We start from the raw sequence: 24619 nt of genomic DNA, 5'->3' as shown, positions 1-24619 counted from the left end.
TTATATTTTCCTTCTTTACCCTTCTCTTTAAAACTCTTTCCATCACTATCCTTTGTCACTATCTTCTTGCCGGTCATCAGTCGCCGGAGGTCGGGCGGTTACCGACTGACGACCAACATTAATTTTGTTTTACTTCTTTTTCTTATCTGTTCCCCCCCCCCCCCCCCCCCCCCCCACCACCACCATCACTTTCTCTGGTCGCCCACCACCATCTCCCCTTCACTTACGTTTCTTTTTCTTTCTTCTTAACCAAGTTTATTTTCATGTCAAGATCTTTAAGAAAATCAAGGTACTAACAATACAACTCTTGCTATATATAGTTAAGAAAATCCAAATCTTGAAAAGTTGAACGGTAGCTACAATGCTTTATGAACAACCGAGTTGACTATGTTTGTGAAATTGATCAAATGAGTTTCTGAGTCAAGAAACAAACTTGGGTGAGTTGAAATTACCTATCTACTTGTTCACCGTGTTATGTCAAATCAAAATTCCATGAAGTAACCATTTACATAGCTTTATGACCGCCAGCAGAAAATGCCCGCAGAAGATTCATTGTTGCAATAAATTGACAACAAACCCAATTCATCTTTGGGGATCAGAAATATTGATTTCAAATCAAAAGCTAGCATCACGTCTAACATTATCTCATCTGTAAGTCTGTAACTAGGTAATTTAACTCCATGTTTCTCCTCAAATGCATCTGACCTTGGTTTTGCTAATTGACCCGCCATTCTTCCAACCTAAACAAGAATTTCCCCTAACATGTGAAGGCAGTATCAAATCGCCTTAAGAAATGCGGTTTGTTCTTTCTGTTTTTTTGTTTTAATTGATTAGAATCCCCATTTAATTTATAGGTTTTTTTTGTTGTGACTTTGGATGTATCTTCATTTGGTCTTCAATACGACGAGTTTTACGCTCCGATGTACGTCATCTATATATTAAAGAAGCCCTAGCTCGTCTTTCCGTGAAGTCGTTGTTGCTCGAAATTAACGTATGAAGCATGTGATGGATCTGTCCATAACCAAGCGAGCTACCAGAAGTTAAATCTCTGGACATTCGTAAGGAAGAAGACTATTAATGACATTAAAGGCATCATGCAGTTGTGAATCAGAAACGTTAGGATGAAGGCCTCCAACTTAAAGAAAAGTCATAATATAAACAGTATCACAAACCTCGATACCTAATGAAAGAAGAAAATTGTAACTAAACTAGCTTCAACACAATAAAAACCTGAAGAGATAAAGACATGAGAATTAAAGCTGATTTAGTTTCTTTCTTTTCTTATCCAATTACTCTGCCTTGAGAGAGAAAGTAGTGAGAGGATTCGCTTATTTGGTAATTGGTATGTTTCCTACAACATAATGGTGAATAAGGACGGAAGTGAGTACTTATATAGGTACATAAATGTAGAGAGAGGGAGAATGAAGAAAAAATGGAGGAGAAATGGTGGATGGTTGGTCGGAGAAAGTGGCGGTGGTGGTGGGAAGAAGAAAAAAACAACAGTTTGAAGAGAGGGGTAGAAAAGGAAAAAAGATAACAGAGGAGTTAAAGCTGACAGACGAAAAAGAGTGAAAAGGGGCCAAAATGGAAGCTGGTCATCTTTAGACTTTAGGGGGCCACTTTGGTGAGCTGGTCATCTTTAGGGGGCCAAAATGGAATTTAACCCAAAAAATAAAATGAAAAATCAATCCTTGAATGAATCAGAACAACAATCTCTCAGTTGTGGTCGTCTTCCCTCTTAAATTCTTTTGGAAAAAAAAAACCCAATTTCTCTCTATAGATTCTTTTGGAAGGGGTTCACTTCGTCTTCAAAGGGTTAGGTCTCCATCAATGAAGCATTTACATAGAAGTTTTCTCTCACTAAAATCTCTCTCTACACCGGGAATTCAAGCCAATGGAAGAAAAAGTTGAATCCCAAAAGGTAAACCCAAATCTAATTTCATCAACACAACGTCAAATTTTTAACATTACACTCCGTCTAAAACTATCCATTCTTTACATTCTCCATGAAATTTAGGTTTTTTTTTTTGAATTACATGAATGAATTAGTTCAATTCTTCCAATAGTTACTTAATTTATGTTAATTTTAGGAAATTAAAATTATGGAATTCAAAATTTCTACTCCAAAACCCTGCTCTAGTTTTGGAATATAAACAATTGCATAACCATTTGATTGAATTTGATTAGGGTAAACAAATTTCAATCATTTCCCAATTGGTACTTTCTTATCTTATTAGTTGTCAATTAAATTATTACATGGCATATTGATTAGTGTATCATTGATTTTCTGCCATCTTTTACTGTAAGCATTAGGGTTTTAATCTACAATTGTTGTTTTTATCGCTCAAATTCTTGAGTTAAGGGTGTCATTTGAATCACCCAGAAATATATTTATCAAAACAAGTTTATGTATACATTTAGTTCTAAACCTAATCCCTATTCGAAGTAAAGCTCGCAAATTGTCAAAATGTAGGTTAAATAAGTAGATAGTTGTATTTGTATGCCATTGAAATGTTGGATATGTTCAATGTTTTCATTAGTTGATTATCACTATGGACAAGATAAACAAGGCCCGTGACTTTCGGTTTTACTAAAAGGATAAAGAAGGCGGATGTGTTAAGTTTGGTCAAAACCAATTGGCAATGAATGGGGAGGCTTTAGAAATTATGTTCTTAGTCACCCGAGTAACCTTTGTAGTTTGTGGCAACTACTCACAGTTTGTAGTTTATAATCCCCATTATGTAAGTATTAAGTAATCCGTTGATTTGTCTAAGATATTTCTTTTCTATTAGGATTATTACAAAGTACTGGAGGTTGACTATGAAGCGACAGATGAAAAGATCAGATTAAATTACCGAAGACTCGCACTTGTCAGTAATGGGTCTTTTATGATTAGCTTTTAGCTGTCCTTTTATAAAAGTATTTCTTACTCAGTATAACTGGAAGCATTAACGGAAATGACATGATGTTGTTTTCACTTCATAGAAGTGGCATCCAGACAAACACAAGGCTAATGAAGTTGCTACAGAGAAGTTTCGAGAGATTAATGAAGCTTATAAAGGTGATTCTCTTGAACTCTATTATGTTTGATTCCAAAAAATAAATTTTCTTGAAGTTCTCTAAAGGGATTGAAGAACTAGTCGTATAAGAACCTTGTTAATGGAAACAAATTTAGCTCTCTGAATATACTTGTCATGTTTTACAGTATTGAGTGATCCAGCAAAACGGCTTGATTATGATTTAACTGGAAACTATGAGATCGATAAATATAGTTTGCGGGTAAGCAGTTTTTTCTTATCATCTTCACTACCAACAAACACATACAACATTGACTATGGATGTTGTGATACTTACGGATTACTTCTGATGGATTCTAGTGTTGACACAGGAATACTTGACTAGATTCAAAGGAATGATACTTACCTGTAATGGGCTCGGTATTGACCATTCTTCCGTTTGGTAACTTTTACCATTCTTAACTTGACAACTCTCTCAGTTTCTCTTTACTCGATCTTTGTATGTTTGGGCTCAAGAATCTCAGCTGAACTAGAAACCAACATAAACAAGCATTGATTTGCAATTTTATTTTGAAACTGCCAGTTCTTAATCTATGTTTGGAATTCATTTATCATTTTCTTTTATTCTATAATATGCACGACTTGTGGTTGCAGGACACAACAGCTGATGGGTCCGAGTGAAGATGCAAATAAATAAGGTGTTACTTTTTTGTTACCTTCGATCGTATTTCCTCTGGAAGAGTGTTTATTTCTTTTTTTTTTAAACGAACAGGAGCTATATTAAACGTATTTCCCGTATTTGAAGAGAATTGCCACCCTTTTGAAGGATTTAGAGCTTCGGATCATTTTAAGTAAGGAGAAGAAGTTTGATCATTTCAGTCTGCTAGTTTTGTATTAATGGAATGACCCGTCGTGGGCAAGGTTCAGATATCTTAGAATACTTGAAAAACACAGTATGGAAGTTAAAAATGTACACAATCTTTGTATTATGACAAACTTTTTACTGTTAAATTATGGAGCTACTCTCTCCTAGTAACATGGGCGGCACAGTGCATCGAGATCAATACCTGAGCCTAAGTGTAAGAGATAGAAAGGCCCAAAAACCCAATATTCGACATGTTCAGTGTTCACCCCGAGTTATATGAGGCTTGTGGGCGCCCGAACCCAATGATGGTAGTACCCGCCTGGCCCGCTAGATTATAGGTTATCTGAGATTCAAAGGTCGTGCTCGAGCACGAGAATTGACCCAATCATAAACTCGATCATCTGCCCGTGAGCCCGTCTAATTCAAAGGAACATAATTGTATAATTTAGTTAGTATTAAGTGTAAATTAATTTTGGGGAAGTTTTGAAGGCAATGTATTTTTTTGTTGAAGGCAATGTATCTTGCTCCGAAGACTTGGTCAAAAGAAATTGACCACATATGGTTAGAGGTAATGGCACTTCTTTCTTTTCCGACAAAGGTGGCCGGCTAACCTAAAATAAGTAATCTCTCTCTCTCTTCTCTATACTCTCTGCCGACGACAAATCGAAAACATTGTTGGGGAGAAATTTAAGCTAACACCTCTAAAGCCCATATCCAGTGCATAAAAGAAACATAGAAGAAGAGGACTCAATGATTGTTAAAGACCATGAAAGACAAACCAAACCTTGAAGGTCGGTTTCCGGATTTTTTTTTTTGAGGTTAGGTTGCGGCTAGGAAGTTGTCGGCCGGCGACTTGACGCCATTAGATCAAACTCTTAGGCATTGCCTCTTAACGACACATTGCCTTTAACCAAATGAGAGATTACCTTCATTAAAAAGCATTGGATTCTCTCTACTACATTTGTTTTTGTAGCGGCCTAGCGGGAATACCAGACGAATAACTCTATATTGAACGACTTATTAAAACCCAAATAGACTCCAGGAAAAATATTATTCTGCCAGGAAAAATATTATTCTGCCAGGAAAAATCGGACAAATCTGGCTGGGAATTTAATATAGACGGCCAGATTTCGTCCAAATTTCTCTATCTTTTTTTTTGACAGGGCATAAGCATTAACCAGGAAGTTCAATATTGAAGAGACAACCACTTTCTCTTTCTCTGTTTTATTTAGTAAACCCCCTTTGCAGATTGAACTTCCACCTTTGGGATTGTGGAATTTGAAAACTGAAGAGTCTTTATTGCTCTGTAATACCAGCCACCTTACATACACACACAAACACACACACACACACACACACACACACTCTAGCACCTTCTTTCTACTATCTTTCTCTCCCAATCCCAAGCGACGATTGAGGATGGCAAACACTGTTCATGAAAAAGCATTGGATTCTCTACTACATTTTACATATGTATGTTTCCTTGGAGTCACACTTCATCTTTTCATGCTTGATACAACAAGGTACCAAAAAGTTGACGACAATTGTGACATTCTATCACAAACACCTTCTCAAATCTTACTGTTCCAATTGATGGCTTTCATCTTCTTCTCATGGTCAATCTTTTCTGCTCAAGTGGCTAAGCTTTACCTCAACATGGATGGAGCTATTAGAAATCAGGTATATGTAAAAGTTGCTCGAGCTGGAACTGTGATATCCTTGCTTGGATCACTTTTTGGGTGCATCTTCATGGTCTTGTCCTTGATTTCCATGGTAAAATTAACCTCACTATAATATCGTGAAACTATTCATTGGATTCTCCCCTTCCATTACCACACTTTTCTTCTTTAGATCTTAATGTAGTAGTAGTTTCTTTTCAATCAAAATATATGATGAATTGTTACTGGCTTAATGCAATGAATAGTTTCGTTTAACGATTTATTTAAATATTATAAGCATCGTTTAACGATTTATTTAAATATTACTCTATACGCATTTGTTGTATCTAAAGAAAGTAACCAAACTCAAATGTGAATTCTTCAAACAACATAAGCAAAACCCTAGTCAATTTTCTCGATCTAGAATATTGCACTTAGACTAGAACTTCTGATTCAGATTCAGATACCCAATTAAATGAAACTTGATTTGGTTTATGAATATCATCATCTTCACATACCTAATTCACATCCAAATGTTTTCACATGAATAGAACGGACCTTTAGTAAACATTTGATAACTTTTTGGCTCGAAAATGCCCGCTTTAGCTGGTATAGTTTGAATCACTCTATCACTCAGCTCAAGATAATGGAGAATTTCCTATTCACCTCTGACTCTCTGAGTCTATGTCGAGGGTCACACTGGCAAGCGGTGTGACCAGATCTCTGATGTTGTGCTCGATGCCCACCTCGAAAAAGACCGTGACCAGTATCACAATGAGAAATGGTGTCATGGTTCCCCTCAGGGCGTGTCCAAAATGGCAAAATGTACTCATCTCACCTCAGCATGTAGGAGACAGCAACCAACGATCAAATTGCTGCAGGTCTTACCGGACGGAAGATCATCATTGACACCTATAGTTGGTGGGGAGCTGATGGAGATGGTGCTTTCTTCAGAAATGACCCAACCAAGGTGGGCAACAGTGCTCGCTACATCGTTAGCTAGGCAGGCTGCTAAGAGCATTGTTGCCAATGGACTAGACACAAGATGCATCGTTTTTAGGTCTCATGCGCTATAGGAGTTCCAGAACGCTTGTTAGTGTATGTTGACAAACACGGTATAGGAAAGATCATCCTGAAGATTATGAAGGAGACCTTCATCTTCAGGCCAGGAATGATCTTCACCATAAACTGGGTGGACATAGCAGGTTCTTGAAGACAGTGTCCGATGGTCACTTGGGAGCGGATGACCTCGACTTCAAATGGGTGGTTGTGAAGCCATTCAAGTGGTCGAAAACCCTAAGCTTAAGCGATTCCGTCTCTTTCTGTCTCTTCGAAGCATTACTTCATTAGATGTTTTCACAAAGGAATGAGAGCTTCTCATTAGAGAAAAAGAACAACTTCATCAAATATAAAACTCACAAACAAAAAAAAAAATCATTACCAAAACAATCTAATAATTAGATCAGTCATAATATCAAACTATCAATCACAACCCAATTAAAAACATTCTGATCTTCATATTCTTCTTCAATTTATTCTACTTTTCAATTTTTTTTTTCTAAAATGAAACAGAAAAGTTTCTTCATTCATTATAACAGAGATTTTAACTAATTAGAACACAATCAAATCAAAATCAAATCAATCAATTAGAACCAGATGAGATAAAAAGACGAATCTGTTCAATAAAAGTAACATTTTTAGGTCTATTCTTCCTCCTAATATACCCTTTTGCTTCTTCATCAGAATACTTACAAAAACCCTTTTCTCCATTTCTTTTCCAAAGTTCTTCTGCATAACTTGTATGTCCATAATAAGCTAAAGCTTCAACCTTTTTTGATTCATCATCAGATCCACAAATTTCAATTGAAAGTCTCTCGTAATGCCCTTTACTAATCCCTTCTAATTCATCCATCTTATCTAAACCTAATTTTGAAACTGAATAAAGTTCTCCCCAAATTCGATCACCAGAACCAGGAAAATTCAAAAGGAAAGGAACTCGATATGGACCACAAACCAATGGGTATTTCTTGATCGTACGATATACACCCAAATACAAAGCATCTCCTGTTTTAATCATGTCTTCTAATAGAACATGATTTGGGAATCCTTGTTTTAGGGTTCCGTATGTGAAAATTAGGGCTTCATGATCTTTCTTCTTCTCCTTCTCAATTTGGTTCGTCCCGTCTACACCCATCTTTTCTCACACTAGAATTCTATTATAAATTACTCCTTTTTTGCTCTGTTTTTTTGTCTTTCTCTTCTTCACGGCTGAAGAAGAAGAAGAGATTGAATTGGTCTGGTGAATGATTGGTGGTTTTTATGGAGTTCGGATGGTGGGCCTAGCGGGCCTGATATTGTCTGATTAATTCCAATTTAATACCCAAATATTTTGTTATATTTTTGTTAGTCAAACTGAACAATTTCTTTAAGGTTATAGTCGCCATATATTGGCACTTTTAATAGAAAAAAAAACATCTCTCTTGTTTCCTCACTCCTACCATATCTCGTTACTCTTCCCCCTCTCCATTTTCTCCAATATCCCTTTCTTCAAGAAACTCCATTGAAGTGTTCATCTTCACGAAATCCTAATGGGTATTATTGAACTCGTGAATCCTAGACAAGGATTTCAAATCGTGAAACCTCGATGAAGTTTGTTGATCATGAAACACCATTGGGGTCTCATGATGACGAAGACCCCATTGATTTCTTAGAGATAAAGAGATGGAGGGAGGGGGAAAAGTAGAGAGAGTAACATAAAGAGGTTGTGGTGGTTGTGGAGTAAGGAGAAGTAAGGCAAAAAGTCGAAGAACTTTTTACAGTTGAAGGTGGTGACAAATGGTTGAACGACTGCCCGCTAACATCGGCCAAGGATGGACGAGAAAGGGATAGGAGCGTAGAAATCCTAAAAAATAACGGATATAAAGGGGAAAAAATAATGACGGTTAAGTTTGAGTAGTAAAAATATAGACGTGAGAAGAATGTTGGACATATACGAGGACCAAATTGTTTAGTTCATACAAAATAAGACCAAATTGAAATTACCCAACACTTTTTCGTGAAGATGGAGTGGTCTTGAATAAAACTCATGGTTTTAAGAGGTAACCTGGTGCCGCATCTTCCTGTGGTTATAAATATATTTGGGATGTGTTTATCTAATGAATAATGATGATACTAAATTGTTTAGTTCATACAAAATAAGTGTACCCACATAAAGATTCTTAGAACCATCTTAAGCGGCCTGAACCGAGATCAGATCCCAAAACCTCATTGATTTCAAAGGGAACGTCCAATCACGACACCAAAAAATGGTGGACCTCGTCCAATCTTTTAACGTATAAATGAAGCTTGAGTGGTGTAAACAGTTTAATATGGAATCGTGATTTAAAATCTCCATCTACATATTAATAGGGTTGACTGAGATTCCCCGTTGTCCTTTTCCTTTATAAATACACAAGAGGTGTAATTTCGTGTTATTGCTAATTTGGCAGCTCTTGTTTCTGCCTCCTTTGGCGAAGAAGATGAGCAATTCACGAATAATGCCATTACAAATTCTCTTTTATCATTTCTACATACCGCAACAACAGTAGCTTTGTTGTTTATACATTCAACATCAAAATCAACTTTTAACTTGCCTAGGTTTGGTGGTACCCACAATTTTATATGAACTCGAGGTCTTTCATCTTCAAACGTGGTCAAAGTTTGATATAGAGTCCGAAAATTCTCTATACATGGCTTGAGCTTCTTGAATGATTCTATAATTACTCAGAATTATATTCTCGAACGTATATTTGTTGCATGCTTTCTACAAAAACCATGTGACATAAATTCATACCCTCGTCACTCATTAACCATTTACGTAGTATATGTTTAAAATAATCCTCCCATAAACTCTTAAGTGTAGGGGATAACTAATCCAAGTCTCCCTCGCCAATCGACAAGTTCTAAATAGGTGATAATGGAATTCTTCTTTCTCCTTGCATATTGGACAAATTGTTGAAGCTTGTAGATTAAATTTCAATGCTCTCTTTTTGGTACGTAATGCATCGTGTAAGCTTCTCTACACAAAGGTTCGAACCCTTGGCGCTAGTTGTATATTCTTTTATTATTCCATACCTTGTTCCATGATAGTCCACACGGTAATGTCATAGAAATAGATGAACGCCGTTTCTCTTTGGCAATACTAGTAATCTAGTATATAGTGATTTTGTAGAGCAACCGTCTTTTTCGGTATGAACCCAAATAAGTTTGTCGTCTAATCCTTGATTTGTTAGAGGAATTTGGAGAAACTCTTTTGTTGATAATTCATCAAAGATCCTTTTTATAAGGTTCTCATTCCAGTGCCCGCCTTGATCAATGAGATCTTTAACTAAAAAGACATCCGGCTCCTCATAACCATGATCATTCTTACTTGGTTTGAATCCTCTTTGGTGCGGCACCCATGGATCATCTCAAACTCGAATGGTATTACCATTCCCTACCAAGAAACAAACTCCTGTTTTTAGATATTTTTTCATCTCTAGTATACTTCCAAGTGGAAGTAGAAGATGATTTTGCCTCGTAATCCCAGAAGTTTTTCTTTTGTTAAATAATCCCAGAAGTTCTCGGTCTTCAGATGTTTTGCTTTCAATAACCACACTTTACATGCTTATTCGTCCTCCTTTAATGTAGAGGTAAGTCTTTCATGTCCCAAACTTAAAGTCAAATTATTGTATTCATCAGGCACTTCTTTTGCAACAACAAAGAAAAGATCGAACTCTTTTAAAATAGGGCGTAGAGTTCTGTTTTCTTTAATACTATTACTAATATTTTCTACAAAAAATATGACAGAAATTAATTTTCAAAGGAAAACTTAAATTACAAGTATTATTTGGAGTGGCAAGGCGACGTCAGCCAAGAATCAAATAATAAGAGGTAGGTCAAATACCATCATGAATTTAGCGAGATTTAGTTTGGTTAGCACTCGAGCTTTTTATTTTTGTTGAAATTTTTGTTGATTTGTCATTACAATAGGGATCTCACCAAGAGAATATAATAATCTGAAAGTGGCTCCCTTTGTTTAACATGAAAATTGCATTGCCCACCTTTTTTTTCTGGTTGAAAATTGCATTGCCCACCTGATAGAGTGAATCCTATCCATCCCTATCTCAACCAATAGGGACACACTTAGATGGAATATCACCCAAGATGGTAAATTCTCTGTCTCATCTATGTATAAACACTTAACTTTCACTAGTCCTGCTAACCCACCAGCCAACAGTACTATTTGGAAACACATCTGGTCACTTAGAGTCCATCCGAGAATCTCCCTGTTACTCTGGAAAATGGCACATGGTATTCTCCCAGTTAAGATGCTTCTGAACAGATACATGGACAGGATCTCCACCACTTGTCCCCTTTGTAATGAAACTGAGGAATCCATTATTCATCTTATCCAAAACTGCACAGTCACTCAACAAACAGTCAAACATTTTCTGCCCATTCTCCAGCAGCAATGTGGTTCCTCAAACTTTGAAGAATGGTTCAATCTATTATGGGAAAAAGATAAGATCGCTAACTGTTACAACTCCCTCACCACTTTAGAAACTATTTCAATCATCATCTGGCAGATATGGAAAATAAGATGTGACATAATCTTCAGAGACAGTAACCTTGATCTCCCAATTCTTTACACCTCTATAGAAAGCTTTATCAAGAACCAAACAATGCTTCTCCATACCTACCAACCAGACCTACCCCCAGTTGTCTCCAAATGGTTGCCTCCACCCTCAGGCTATATAAAGATTAACTATGATGCTGCATGGGATAGGTCATCTCTACTTACTTTTGTTGCTATTTCGATTACAGACTGTACAGGTCGACAGCTCGCAAAAGGATCAACCAAGCTCTTGAGTCGATCGGTGGATGAAGGGGAGAGTAAAGCCTGCTGTTTTGGTATAGAATGGGCAAAGAAGCACAATGTTCACAGGCTTATTTTGGAGGGAGACTCGACGAATGTCTCAAACTTTTTGAATGGCCATCATAACTCTATACATTGGACGGCCAAACATGTCTTGAATCGTGTAAAGAACTTAGCTACTTCTTTTGATCATGTTATCTTTTTGTTTGTTAATAGGAGGTTTAATATGAAAGCTCATAACCTCGCTAGTACCTCTAGAAAGACAAATACTTGTAATTTCAATTGTCTTTCTACGTGTACTCTCTCGCATTGTAATATCTTAAACTTATATCAATAGATATTACTTTGACTCAAAAAAAATAGAGTGAATCCAATAATGGGAAGTGTACTTGTGGTAGAATTAGACCTACTTTATTAAAAACTTTTGCACCTACTTTTTTTCATATAAAATTATTAGTCAATTATTGAGTTCTTTGTTGAAGATCCAATTATTGAGTTTAGATTCATATAAGAGTATAATGTCTCCGACTACATACTTTTTTTGTAGATTTCTATGTCCGAATTGATAGTCAAGGGGTGTATTGTGACTAGTGACAACACATATGTCGAAGGTGTTTTTGATTTGCTGGTTTTTCCTTTTTCGACTTCTTTTGCCTATTGAATTTATTGTTGACATGGATTACTATTTCATGAGAAAAGCCAAATTATTTCCATTGTAATGAACTTATAAGTTTTTCTGGTCCTATGAGTTACAACTGAAAAATAAAACAAACAAAAATGACACGCAGAAAATAGTGAAAGATTAATTGTAGTTAATTAGTTTATCATTCTTAAAAACATCATCCCTCAGACTATAGTTTTACGAATTTCTATATCTTTATCACAAAAAGGCTCATGTTCGTTGCCCACAAACTTAGAGAGTGATGTGTTTGTGAAGAAGTTTAAAAAGATATTAATTGAATTTCTTTTACAAGGGGAGGTTCCTTAAAAATAGAAATCTGAGGTGTGTTCAATATCTTTAATTTTTGTTTAGATAAATTTCACTTTGACCCTCTAATTTGTTATAATAAAGTTTTAATTTTTTGAAAATCAGCTCATATTTAGAAGGGGATTAATTTTTAACTTAAAAAATCACTTTTATAAGAAAGTTAATTATAAAAACAAAGAATTAAACATTAAAGTTAATTGATGGTGTTAACAAAATGAAACCAATTTTGAATTTACAAGAAACATGAGATCAAAAAAGAAACTAGTCACAAAATAGGAGCCTAAAAAATAACTCTATAAATTATTACCGGATTTGAATAACCCATTAGACTTGAAAAATGCAACGGGATCTAATCAAATTTAACTCCATGGGAAAGTTTTAAATACACTCACCAGTTTTTGTTCAAATTAAAAGAAATGTGAGAATGACAGGTAGATATGGAAGTGTATATAAATTCTAACTCTACACTAGCGGTGGCCAACGGGTCGTGTCGGCACGGAAACGGACCGGCACAACCCGTTTATAAGGCAACACGACGCGGTACGGAACGTCGCGTGCCGTGTCGTGCCGACCCGTCACGGATCCAGCGGGCCATGACGGGTCTGAGATTTTAAGCTCCCAGACCCGTCAACCACGACACGTTAGGAACGGAAACACGCCACGGCCCGTGGCGTTCTTAACCCGCCACGCCACGGCCCGTGGCGTTCTTAACCCGACACGACACGCTAATCCGTTAGAAACGGGTACTTAATTTACAAAACATTATTGTTATTTTGTTGAAAGTGGTTGTTAATTAATAAAATTAATAGCTAATAAAATTATTAAGTAATAAAATAAACATAGATTCTAAAGTTTAAACAAAGATTTCAACATTTGACTTGAAAATTATTTAGTGCTTTCCTTTGTTACGTTTGGCAACAACTGACTAATTAGCCACGACCCGGCACGGAAACGGCTGGGAACGTCACGGCAACGGTTGGGTCTTTATCATGGGGCATTTTTGTGCCAAGACCTTGTAGTCTAGCGCAGGGGCGGCCCTAACTTTTCGGTGGCCCGAAGCGCGGTCTGAAAATGTGGCCCTTTCTACCAAATTGTAAAACGTATAAATGTATTTACATGGAAACAATAAGTATCGCAAAATATTTTCATCATATTTATATAATAAAATAATTTTTTTTGATAATTACAATCACTGAAATTTTGTTCTTCTTAAATTTTTCGATGCAAAGTCACTAATAATCGTCGAATAATCAAGACGTCAACCATATCCTTCTCAATAGATAATATAGCTAACTCGTTTAACCTTTCTTCTGACATAGTAGGTCGAATATAAGACTTAATCAACTTCAACTTAGAAAAACTTCTTTCTGCAAAGGCAACAATAACTAGTATCGATAACATAATTCTGTAAGAAATCCATGTGTTCGGTTAACAACCTTTCATATCTTTTAAAAAATCTAACACTTCAGTTGGTCTTTTGATCTCATTTGGTAAAAGACGCTTCAGCCCTTTCAGTTCAGAAAATAAGTCTAGTCTGTCTATGTCATATGACTCATTATGCTTGAAAAAGGTTTCAAGACAAACACATGAATATCTCAAATCACCATCATCTTGTGAGTTTGACTTTTTTAACTCAAACAGAAAACTAAATATTTCTTTGTATATCTAATTTGCTCGAATCTGCTCGTAAATGAAGAAATAGTCTGATCTAATATGCATATGTAATAATTAACTCTAAATGCTTCTTCAGGTGACATTGGTGGATCTTCACACGTATTCTCGTCAAACTGTTTCTTTCTTCGAATAATATGTTTTTTCCAAAATGTTGTTTCAACTCCCATTTTAATGGCAATCTCTTTAGCTTCAACCATACCTTCTTTAAATCTCACTGCTCTTTAAACTTCAAGATAACGAATGAGTCCATTCAATTTCTCTAATGCAACATCAATATCTACATCTTCAGGTTTAAGTGTTTTGCTAACAGAGTTTACCTCAAACAATATATTATGCCAAATAATCATGCTCAAAAGGAATTCAAAATTTTCAAAGTGTTGTTTTAATATATTTTCGGCACCATAAACTGTTTTTGAATCATCACTTGTCTCCACCAATTCTTTCAAAGCTTCTCGTAATTGTGGAGCTTGAAACCTAATGTCTAGGTGGCCCTTTTTACTTCACATTTTTTAAATGGATTAAGCTTCTCGTAATCATCACTTGTCTCCACTAGTTTTTGAATTAACACTATCTACTCTACTTTCCCATAAATCAAACAAACTGTTGGGCCCATCGTTCATTTAGAGATCATCAAATTTGGTGGCCCTTTTTACTTAATATTTTTTAAATGGGGCCCTTATAATTTTCTTAGAGAGTTAGACTTCTTATATATTTCTTACAGAAATTAATGTCTCGGTGGCCCCTAAAAGTCGGTGGCCCGAAGCGACGCTTTGTTCGCTTTGGCTCAGGGCCACCTCTGAGTCTAGGCACGACACGGCACGGCTCGAAGACGTGCCTGGCGTGACTGTGGCGTGTCTAACACGCCACGACTGTCAAACGGGTTGTGCCGCCACGACACGGCCCGTAGGCCACCACTACTCTATACTCAGTAGTTGGTTATTATTAGAGGCAAAGCCTCATGGGGGCTTTGTCCTCCTTTCAAGTACACACTCACCTTTGTCGGGCATGCGGAAATTGAAAGAGTTTGAGGTGTCAATTCGCAAAACAAAAATAAATAAGTTGCTTGCTTTTCTTTCGTGCTTGTTGAACCGAAGTAGGAGAGAAATTGTAACACAAAAGTGTTGGACTTTGATAGGGGGCCGTGGGGCACGGTCCAAATGTGGACTTCGGTGCTTTTAAATTATATATACATGAGAATTTAAGCTATTAAATTAGGCCCACGCCCCCACGGCTAAAATGTGGACTTCCCTTTAATAGTGCCTTCAAATTGTACATACATTAGAATTTAAGCTATCAAATTAGGCCCAACCCGTCCAAATGTGAACTTCTTTATTACAGTGCCTTTAAACTTAATACACATTAAATTTTAAACTATGAATTTGATCCCAGACTTTTTTTTTTTTGTGGAATCACATAACTTCAAAAGCCAAAAAGGCAATAAGAGTACAACTAGAAGTTACATCGAGATCAAACTAAGATTATGACCGAAACAAGGGACCAAAACCAAGTAAGAACAAATATTAACCTAAAACTGCCTGGGCCAAGCCGTGGGCCTCCATGTATAAGTTCCAGACTATAGATGAACCTCTTACTCCAAAAGCGCCATCAAAATTTATCTTGACAGTACCCTCTTCTGGCGGAATCCAATTGTTAATCAAAGGGTTAGTTGGTAATCCAGTGGTAGTGTTCTCCAAATTCTTTGCTTGGACTCGAGGAAGGATAATAAAGGGTTAGTTGGTAACCCAGACTTCTTTTGAGTCGATACATAATAGTGAGACCCGCCCGATGTTTGTTTAGAATCAATTTCTTCCCTCATTACTCCTCTTAGCCACATACTTCACCCTTTAACCCTGTAGTGGGTTTTATGGGGGGAAATAAAGAGAGTATTTTTTTATAGAGAAAAAAACATCAATATTTTGGAGGAGTGAGTTTGATGATGTGGGAAGTAGTTTACCATATCTACCTAGAAAATTGACTTTGTAATCGTTGACTAAATGTCCTTCCTCATCCGCTAATGACTCGAGATAGGGGGTACCTAAAGAAAATCCAACACTAAAAAGCCCCACTTAATATTTCATTCAAATATTATACGTTGTTGAGCCAAATATAAGTGAACTTTGACCAGACACGAGGTCAACAGATTAACTTAGGCAACACGTGTCCAAGTCCCACATATAAACGAGCAAACTATTGATTGAACCAACCGACAGGTAGATTTGAAAGAGCTCTATCACTTGAGCCTGATTCTAAAGAGATAGATTGTATGGAGGTCGATTCGAGTCTCCTATGCACCAAAATTCTGTCACAAAACCATACCTCTAAAACCTTGGAGTAAAGAGATCTACAAACGTAAATTCGACACCTTGAACTCTACTCTTCTTGAAAGAACGACAGTCACGCGAAAGGTCAGATAGTGCCAAAGATCCGCATTCTGTATACGAGTCCTTATTCTCAGAAGATTTCATGGTCAAAGATTATCCTCTATAGTTCATGCCATGTAACCAACATCAAGCAGGTGTTTGCAATTGTAAAATCATTGCCAGTGATCTTCCACCGCCATACAAAAAACCTTTATAAATAACACAGATTTTTCTTTTAACAAAAAAGAACACAGACTTTCATAAAAAGAGTCCAAATCTAATCTTAAATAATTCAATTGTTTTTGAACTTTTATATTGAATTGACTTGAGCATTAAAGTGTCTTAGAAGGTCACCTACTAACTGTCACAACAATGAGAATCAAACAAACCAGAAGATACAAAGTTAAGTACACAGGAATATACAGATAAAGTAAAGCTAGCTTATTTGAATATATGTAATCTTCTTAAATCAAGGGTATTAGAAGAGAGAAATAAGGAAAGAGATATTAATCGACTGATGTGATGTAAATCGGTAATATCACTATGACCACTAAGGTAATAGTGGAGACATAATGAGATGGATCTCAATCGTGAAAGAGAAAAAGAGTGAGAAAATATAGGTGGGATAGTAGTTATTTTATACAGATCTCAACCGATTTTGATATATTGCAAAAATTAATTATTAACATTAATACGCTTCTGTTTTGATTCAATTTACATGAAGGAGACTTTATATCAAATTCCTAAAAGAAACGGACAATGAGAATTATCTCTGATATAACCGGCGAAACTATTTTACTATAATATATTTCATCCAATAAGAAAAAATGTACAATCTCCATGAACTATGTACAATGTACAGTCTCCATGGACTATGTAGAGACTTCAAGCAGAGAAAGCAAACAAGATCATAAGGCTGAGCCTGAGAGAGAATATAATCTAGCCGCACGTGTGCCCAAAAAGAATGGACAAATTCACGTGTGTTCGGTGGACATCCTTACAACTGTCATGACCACAACAACACAAAGACCGCGATTTCTTTTTCAACCACACGTCCAGTAAAGGTTTTCAACACCACGTGGGTTACGACCGTTAGTCAACCATTATTCTCGTTTCCTTTCACCGTCAAGAACAATGACAGTCACAACTTATCGTGGGTCAGGTTCACCTTCTATATAGATTGTGTGGACAGAGTTTGAGCTCTATAGGGCAATATCTTTGACGTAGATAAAATTCGGTGAATGACAAATTATTTGACAACAACCATAAATCAGTACAGAAATAGCTAATAGCATCTATTCAATTATCTAATCAAAATCAAATGGAACTAAAGCTGGAGAGATTTCTCCGAGATCTCCGATTCACAATGAGTTGCTAGGGTTTGAAAGTGAGCTGGAACTAGCAGATGACTTAGAACTGGAGGCTTTTATAAGTGAAGGAGACCCTAGGGTTTTATTAAACCTCATCTCCTCCGTTGATCCAGAAGTGTCGTGCCGCATTGCAAACGAAATCAACGGTCTAAGATCAAGACTGTATGGACGACAACTGGAGTTCAATTATTTCAACCGTATTCAGAATATGGGCGTTCATAATTTGGCTACCTCTGTGTTTACCCCCCAAATCTGAACCGTGCTATTTAATCCTTCTGAAGTTAATTTAGTTATAATTCTAGTCCATTTGTAAGGGAAACATTATGGATGGTCTCTTTTGTAACTTTTCTCTTTTATCTTTTATATCAGTTTATTCTTCCTAAAAAAAACATTTTGTTGTTCATGAGTCACTTTGTGAGGACCCCACTTCTCATTGGCCTAAACGGATGCTTATAAAAGTATCGTCCACCTCTTCTTAAATCCATGAGATATCGGGATAGAGTTTCGGTGGAAGCAGTTTATCACCAAGATTTATCCCATGTAATTTAGGCATTAATGAAAGAGACCTAAAGCCCAACAATATGAAAGAGGTCTAAAGCCTAACAACATGAAAGAGACCAAATACCTGTCAACTTTATTAATTGTTATACCCTTAATAATCCAAGTTAAATAAACCATGGATTCCACCTATTCTGGGATTCGAACCTAAGACATTCAGAGTTTTTTTCAACCACAACTACAATCTTCAACTGCACTGAAGAAGATGATATTGGAGATGCAGAAAATCGACTCAATATTTAGTAAAGATGAATCCCTCTTAGTGTTGTATTTGTCAATTCTTGTTTAGGTCTTATTTATAGACCAAACAACCCTGTTAAAGTTTCCCAGAAAATTTGGAGGAGAATAAGGAAGTTGTGGATTTGAGAGAATCTTTTAATTGTTCTACAATAAAACAAGGCCAGCGGTTTGGGGAAAGCAAAATAGTTTCCGGGGTGTGAAGACTTGGTCAAAAATTGGTCAATTTTGTTTGACAATTTTATTTAGGGGGAAAGCAAAATAGCTTCTCCACCTCAGCTCCCTCTCTCTCCACCTCACTTCTCTTTCTCCACCTTATCTTCTCTCTCCCCACCACTCTCTCTCTTCTCCGACAGGTCGCCGGCCGGAAAATTTTCCGGCCGGCGACCATTAAAAAAAAAAATTTCACTCCCTTTCCCTCCTCTTTCTCTCTCTAATTTTTTTTTCTTCTCTCTCTCTCTAGAACAAATCTAGAGAGAGAGAGAAGATCTGGTTGAAGGTCCCGAACGGACCTTCAACGGATCTGGTTGAAGGTCCCGAACGGACCTTCAACGGATCTGTTGAAGGTCCGTTCGGGACCTTCATCAGATATGTTGAAGGTCCCGAACAGGACCTTCAACAGATCTTCTCTCTCTAGATTTGTTCTAGAGAGAGAGAGAAGGAAAAAAAAAGAGAGAGAGAGGAGGGAAAAAGAGTGAAAAATTTTTATTTTTTTTTAATGGTCGCCGGCCGGAAAATTTTCCGGCCGGCGACCTTGTCGGAGAAGAGAGAGAAGTGAGGTGGTGAGAGAGAGGTGAGGTGGAGAGAGAGTGAGGTGAGGTGGAGTGTTTTTTTTATTTCCCCGAAAAATTTCTAAAATTCTACATATTCCTTTAAAATTTCACACCCCGGTAACTATTTAGCTTTCCCCAAACCGCTGGCCTAAAACAAATACTCGAGTTTTAGAAAGAATAAATACCAAAATAAATATTTATTTTATTCTAAATTCTCCTAAAGTCCAGAAACCCAAACTCGACTCGACCTGACCCGTATTGGTCAGACCAACTATTCTCTTCAAGTAGAACTATCGGACTTAAAGGTTTTGAAAGTTATTTATCCAACATTTAATAATTATATATTGATGCCAATGGCAGCTTAATACCAATGATTATATGTAAGCGTCCGTAAATTTACACAGTACCATGGATAACTTCCTAGTTCTTAAAGGTGGTGCAGTGACCTACGGATACTACTACACTACTGAGTACAAAAACGGGTATTTTAGAAAATCTATAATTCCCATAAATGTATAATGTATACAACTTATGTGGTTTATTTGCTAATTTTGAATGTGTTATAACTTCTTTAGAAGATTACATAACGAAAATCTTAACTTTGATTTTTGCCTTCCCTAGATGTTAATCACGAATTATCCATTACATGTTAGACTCAAAGAAAGTCCCACATGAAGAAGTGCGAGGATAAGTCTCCATGAGAAAGTTGTACTCCACTACCAACCAAAACAAAATCTTAACAATTATGTCTGTTTCACTCATCGTTGATTGATTTTGATTTAGATGACTACATATCCAACGTCGAGTCCCACATAAATACAAAGTGGTAAGTTAATAGTTGGGTGTGGTTCTTTTTAGGCTAAACATCCTTTATATCGAGACATTGTAAAATTTAGAACCGCAAAGCAGACATTATTCAAGGAATCTTGAAACATATGTTCGGCCGACTCTATTGTACGTTATCAACAATTTTTTCAAAACTTCTTCCCATCTTATAAAGTTTTCTCTCTCTCAGCATGTCGACTTCCTCATTTTTATTGGGGAATTTAGCGATGCCCCCTCATCCCTAATTTTCAATTAGCGATACTCTTTTTTTTAGTTGGATATTAGTGAAACCTCTTTTTCCACTTAAAAGTATGAAAATAGTCCTACATTAATTATATTTTCTTTTTTCCCCTCTTACATCACTATGACCGACATATCACTCTAACTTCGGTCTTCCGATGAGTTTTCTCTTCAATTTATAAGTTCATGACTGACACAATACTCTAATTTCGGTCTTGCTAAGAATTTTTGAATCTCATTTGCAAGTTCAATTAGTAATTTCATTTTAACTTTTTATTTTTTCTTTCAATTCATAATTTCAATTTGTATTTCTTTAATGTATACGAGTTATAATTGATAGAAAGACCAGCGAATATCAGGAGGTCACTATCAAATTGGTTACACTTGGAAACATCAATTTTAATGTTTAAAAACAAAACGAGAAGTTGAATTTTTTTTCTTATAATTTACGATTTTATTTCGAATTGTTGTGGTAAATTAGAAAAAGATGGATGAGAGAAAAAAAAAAAGGTATGAGAAGTGAAAACATGTTGGTAAGTATAAAATTGAAGAGGATAAGAGACCGAAGAAAAAATATAGATAAACCAATAAGGAATTAGGTACTTTTGTACTTCTAAGTGCATAAAAAGAGTTTCTCTAATATCCGATTAAAAAATAAGGTATCGTTAATTAGACATTAAGAACGAGGAGGTATCGCTAATTTTTTTTTTTTTTTTTTAATTTTGGTGACAAATGGATGCTTTGGTAAATAGTAATTTCACTAGTAAACAGTCGTGCACATTGTCACTGCAAACACATAAAAAAGGGGGAGTGTGAGATTCTGAATCAGGCTGGAATCTGAAAAGGGTTTCTGAAATCAAGCAATGTCCACCGGGTTTGTGTTTTTTTCTTCATAAACTATTATTTTCTCTCTCTGTCTCTTAAATCCTTCCTTCTTTTTGGGTTTTTGATTTTCATTTTTAAGAAATAGGGTTTAAGACAGAAAACCCCCAATGACACGAATTCCCCATATCTCACTTAATCCTACTTTATTGAAGAAAACATTCAATTTTAAAATTTGGTTTAGACAGTAAAATCACCTGTCATCACATATAAATATCCATTATCCCTGCAAAATCCTTCATTTGTGGGTTACATTACCCCCAAAGCCTCCCATTAGGATAATGCACGTTCTAATCCCCCTCTTGGATCTTTAAAACATTTTTATATTTCGGTTGGCAATGGGAAAATTTGTTAATTTTATCAACTTCTCTTTTTCAGGTTTCTCTGTTAAAATCAATTTCATTATATTTAAGTAGTTATTTTTTTTTGAGGGGTTGGGTCATTGGTCCAAAAAGGGGGCCAAAATGAAAATCCCACCCAAAGTTGCCTAAAAACGTAAAGGAGGTCCAATGTGTCAGTTTGGGGGGTCAAAATTACGTAAAGGGCCCTTAGAAAATAAAGTATTTACCGTTCATGCCATCGAAAATTACAAAATTGCCATCGAAAATTCTCGGGAAACGATTTTTTTCTGAAAAATAATCTGACAACCCGTCCATCAGAATGTGTACTGTTCAGAAAATTACGGAACAGCCACCGAAAAATTCCCGGGAAACGCAATTTTTTTTGGTAAATTATTTTATTTACTGGAAATTTTTTTCTGTACTAGACATTTTTGCTGGGCGGGAATTTGAAATTTCGTAAAAAAATTTGAAAATTTGGGCGGGAATTTGAAATTTCGTTTGAAAATTTCAAAACTTCGAAAAAAAAAATTTGTGACCGGGAAATTATTTTATTTACTGGAAATTTTTTTCTGTACTAGACACTTTTGCTGGGCGGGAATTTAAAATTTTCAAAATCTGCCCGGGAATTTAAAATTTTCAAAAAAATTTGAAATTTTGGCCGGGAATTTGAAATTTCGTATGAAAATTTCGAAAAAAAGATTTCGTTTGAAAATTTCAAAAAAATTTGAAAATTGGAATTTTTTGTGTACAGGAAATTATTTTATTTACCGAGAAGAGATGGTTTGCTGGGCGGGAATTTGAAATTTCGTTTGAAAATTTCAAATTTTCAAAAAATTTTGAAACTTTGAATTTTTCGTGTACTGGTAAATTATTTTATTTACCAGACATTTTTTTTTTCAGGAAAACGTTAGCATGTCCCGTCCAAGGGCAAGAGGGGAATAAAAAAAAAACTGACATTTGGACCTGCAACTAATTTTTGGGCAAGAGTGTATTTTTTTTGGGTTTACCCCCCAGATTTTGGACTGTTGACTCAAAAATCTTTTTTTTTTTTTTTTTTTGTTGAAAATTATATTTGAGTAGTTATTGAAAATGACAAGCCAACTTTAGGTAATGGACCCCTAGATGTATGATTGACAAGTGTAAGCAACACAGAGAATATTGAAAAGAAAAACTACATCTATCATCATTTGAATCAATTCCATTAGTAGGAATATTCATTATATGTGAGTAAAGATTAGGTCTGTTAAGTTTCAACAACATCTTTCATCAAAAAAAAAAGTTCCGAACACCTCATATAAAAAAAAAAAAGTTCCAACAACATATACTGTTAAAATCACGATTATGTGATAATCGGAGATAGATGAATATAAATTAGACGACACATATTTAAAGAGGTTCGGTCGGATATTCACGACCTACATCCTCAGATAAAGCCTGAATGGCTACATACTTTATTAACCACAACTGTGGTGATTCGTTACAATAATAAAAAAGTAATCGAATGAATTAACTCCTAGAATCCTCTCTTATTTATAGAGAAGGTTTAGGGTTTCCTAGTTTCCCTTAACTGAACTAGGAAACAATATAAATATTATCTAACAATAATATTAGATATATTACAAGAAATATTATAATATATGAAACTGAATATTCTAGATCTTCACATATCTTCAAATATCTTGCAATAGTCTTGATCGTCGGATCTTCTCATCTCGATCCGCCTCTTATATCACGTGTTTACACACGTATCTCAATACCCTCCCGCAAGTTGGAGCACGGAAGATGTGAAGTGTCCAACTTGAAAAAAAATAGTGAAATCACATCCAAAATTGTGACTTGAATCGCCTTGATTAGACGGAACAACCTACGTAATCGACGACTTCAGTAGGCTGAAAAAAACTCACTTGATGATGGGTCTTGAACATGACTTGAAGATTGATATCCCAATTATGATATGAACAAAGAAGATGATCACTTAATGTAGCAACAAATTCTAGTTCTCCACTGAAAAGGAAAATGGCTCGGCTGGATTGGATATACGGGCCTTTCTTCTTATTTTGCTAATAATAGTGTGACCATGGGAGGGAGTACACCTTTGCTAGTGTTGTTTCTTGTGGTGCTCTATTTGGACAGATAAAATGCATTCTTCTTGTGTCAACTCAGGTGGTTTCGGTTGCTCAATGAAGCTTGAAAAAAAATAAGTCACAAGACACAAACTTGGTGTTGAAAAAAGTCGACCAAGAGATTGATCGATTACATAATCACAACATTTAAAAAAAAATATTGGAAAATTGCGGAAGCTTGAATCAGGATTGAACTACCTGCTCAGATACCATGTTAAAATCACGATTATGTGATAATCGGAGATAGATGAACATAAATTAGACGACACATATTTAACGAGGTTCGGTCGGATATTCACGACCTACATCCTCGGATAAAGCCTGAATGGCTACATACTTTATTAACCACAACTGTGGTGATTCGTTACAATAATCGAACAATAATCGAATGATTTAACTCCTAGAATCCTCTCTTATTTATAGAGAAGGTTTAGGGTTTCCTAGTTTCCCTTAACTGAACTAGGAAACAATATAAATATTATCTAACAATAATATTAGATATATTACAAGAAATATTATAATATATGAAACTGAATATTCTAGATCTTCACATATCTTCAAATATCTTGCAATAGTCTTGATCGTCGGATCTTCTCATCTCGATCCGCCTCTTATATCACGTGTTTACACACGTATCTCAATATATACATCGAATCGTGTTACCAAAAATTCTCTACATTAGTATATTTTTTTTTTTAAATTGAAAGGAGTGATATCTTCACTATGCTTTACATGACATCCCAACTAGGTTGGCACCTCATGAAGCATCTATCATTAGATATCATCACCTGATATTATTAATAAATGAAAAA

General features: G+C 35.7%; 2 protein-coding genes across 5 annotated transcripts; one reads left to right on the top strand and one right to left on the bottom strand.

Moving 5' to 3' along the window:
- The first annotated feature begins 1678 nt into the window (after window positions 1-1678).
- LOC147536699 (uncharacterized) lies at window positions 1679-5828 on the top strand. 4 transcript variants are annotated; one of them, XR_015226297.1, is made up of 8 exons: window positions 1679-1921; window positions 2793-2870; window positions 2986-3061; window positions 3206-3279; window positions 3389-3459; window positions 3672-3715; window positions 4394-5680; window positions 5734-5828. XR_015226297.1 is itself a non-coding variant. In XM_086644441.1 (7 exons), exons 1-6 carry the CDS (start codon window positions 1895-1897, stop codon window positions 3712-3714), a joined length of 369 nt encoding a protein of 122 aa, XP_086500567.1. In that variant the 5' UTR covers window positions 1679-1894; the 3' UTR covers window position 3715; window positions 3790-4053. The 4 variants fall into 4 exon arrangements, 3 of the variants coding, with proteins under 3 accessions (XP_086500567.1, XP_086500569.1, XP_086500568.1); XM_086644441.1 differs by lacking the exons at window positions 4394-5680; window positions 5734-5828 and adding an exon at window positions 3790-4053; XM_086644442.1 differs by lacking the exons at window positions 4394-5680; window positions 5734-5828 and having other exon boundaries at window positions 1726-1921; window positions 3221-3279; window positions 3672-4053.
- A 1149-nt stretch (window positions 5829-6977) lies between these two features.
- Window positions 6978-7834, bottom strand: LOC147536698 (putative gamma-glutamylcyclotransferase At3g02910). Its single transcript, XM_086644708.1, has one exon. It carries the CDS (start codon window positions 7732-7734, stop codon window positions 7183-7185), a length of 552 nt encoding a protein of 183 aa, XP_086500834.1. The 5' UTR covers window positions 7735-7834; the 3' UTR covers window positions 6978-7182.
- Window positions 7835-24619: the final 16785 nt, after the last annotated feature.

Source organism: Eschscholzia californica, unplaced genomic scaffold (genome assembly GCF_041429995.1).
Source record: "Eschscholzia californica isolate CP2 unplaced genomic scaffold, dmEscCali1.0.p SCAF_5, whole genome shotgun sequence".
Lineage (NCBI taxonomy): Eukaryota > Viridiplantae > Streptophyta > Magnoliopsida > Ranunculales > Papaveraceae > Eschscholzia > Eschscholzia californica.
Note: the sequence above shows the minus strand (reverse complement) of the source record. Positions and strands in the feature narration are given on the sequence as shown.

Coding starts and splice junctions, on each gene's coding strand:
- LOC147536698 (XM_086644708.1), bottom strand. CDS start 7,734: ATGGGTGTAGACGGGACGAACCAAATTGAGAAGGAGAAGAAGAAAGAT.
- LOC147536699 (XM_086644441.1), top strand. CDS start 1,895: ATGGAAGAAAAAGTTGAATCCCAAAAG. Junction 2,871..2,985: donor ATTACCGAAGACTCGCACTT/GTCAGTAATGGG, acceptor TTCACTTCATAG/AAGTGGCATCCAGACAAACA. Junction 3,280..3,388: donor TCGATAAATATAGTTTGCGG/GTAAGCAGTTTT, acceptor GTGTTGACACAG/GAATACTTGACTAGATTCAA.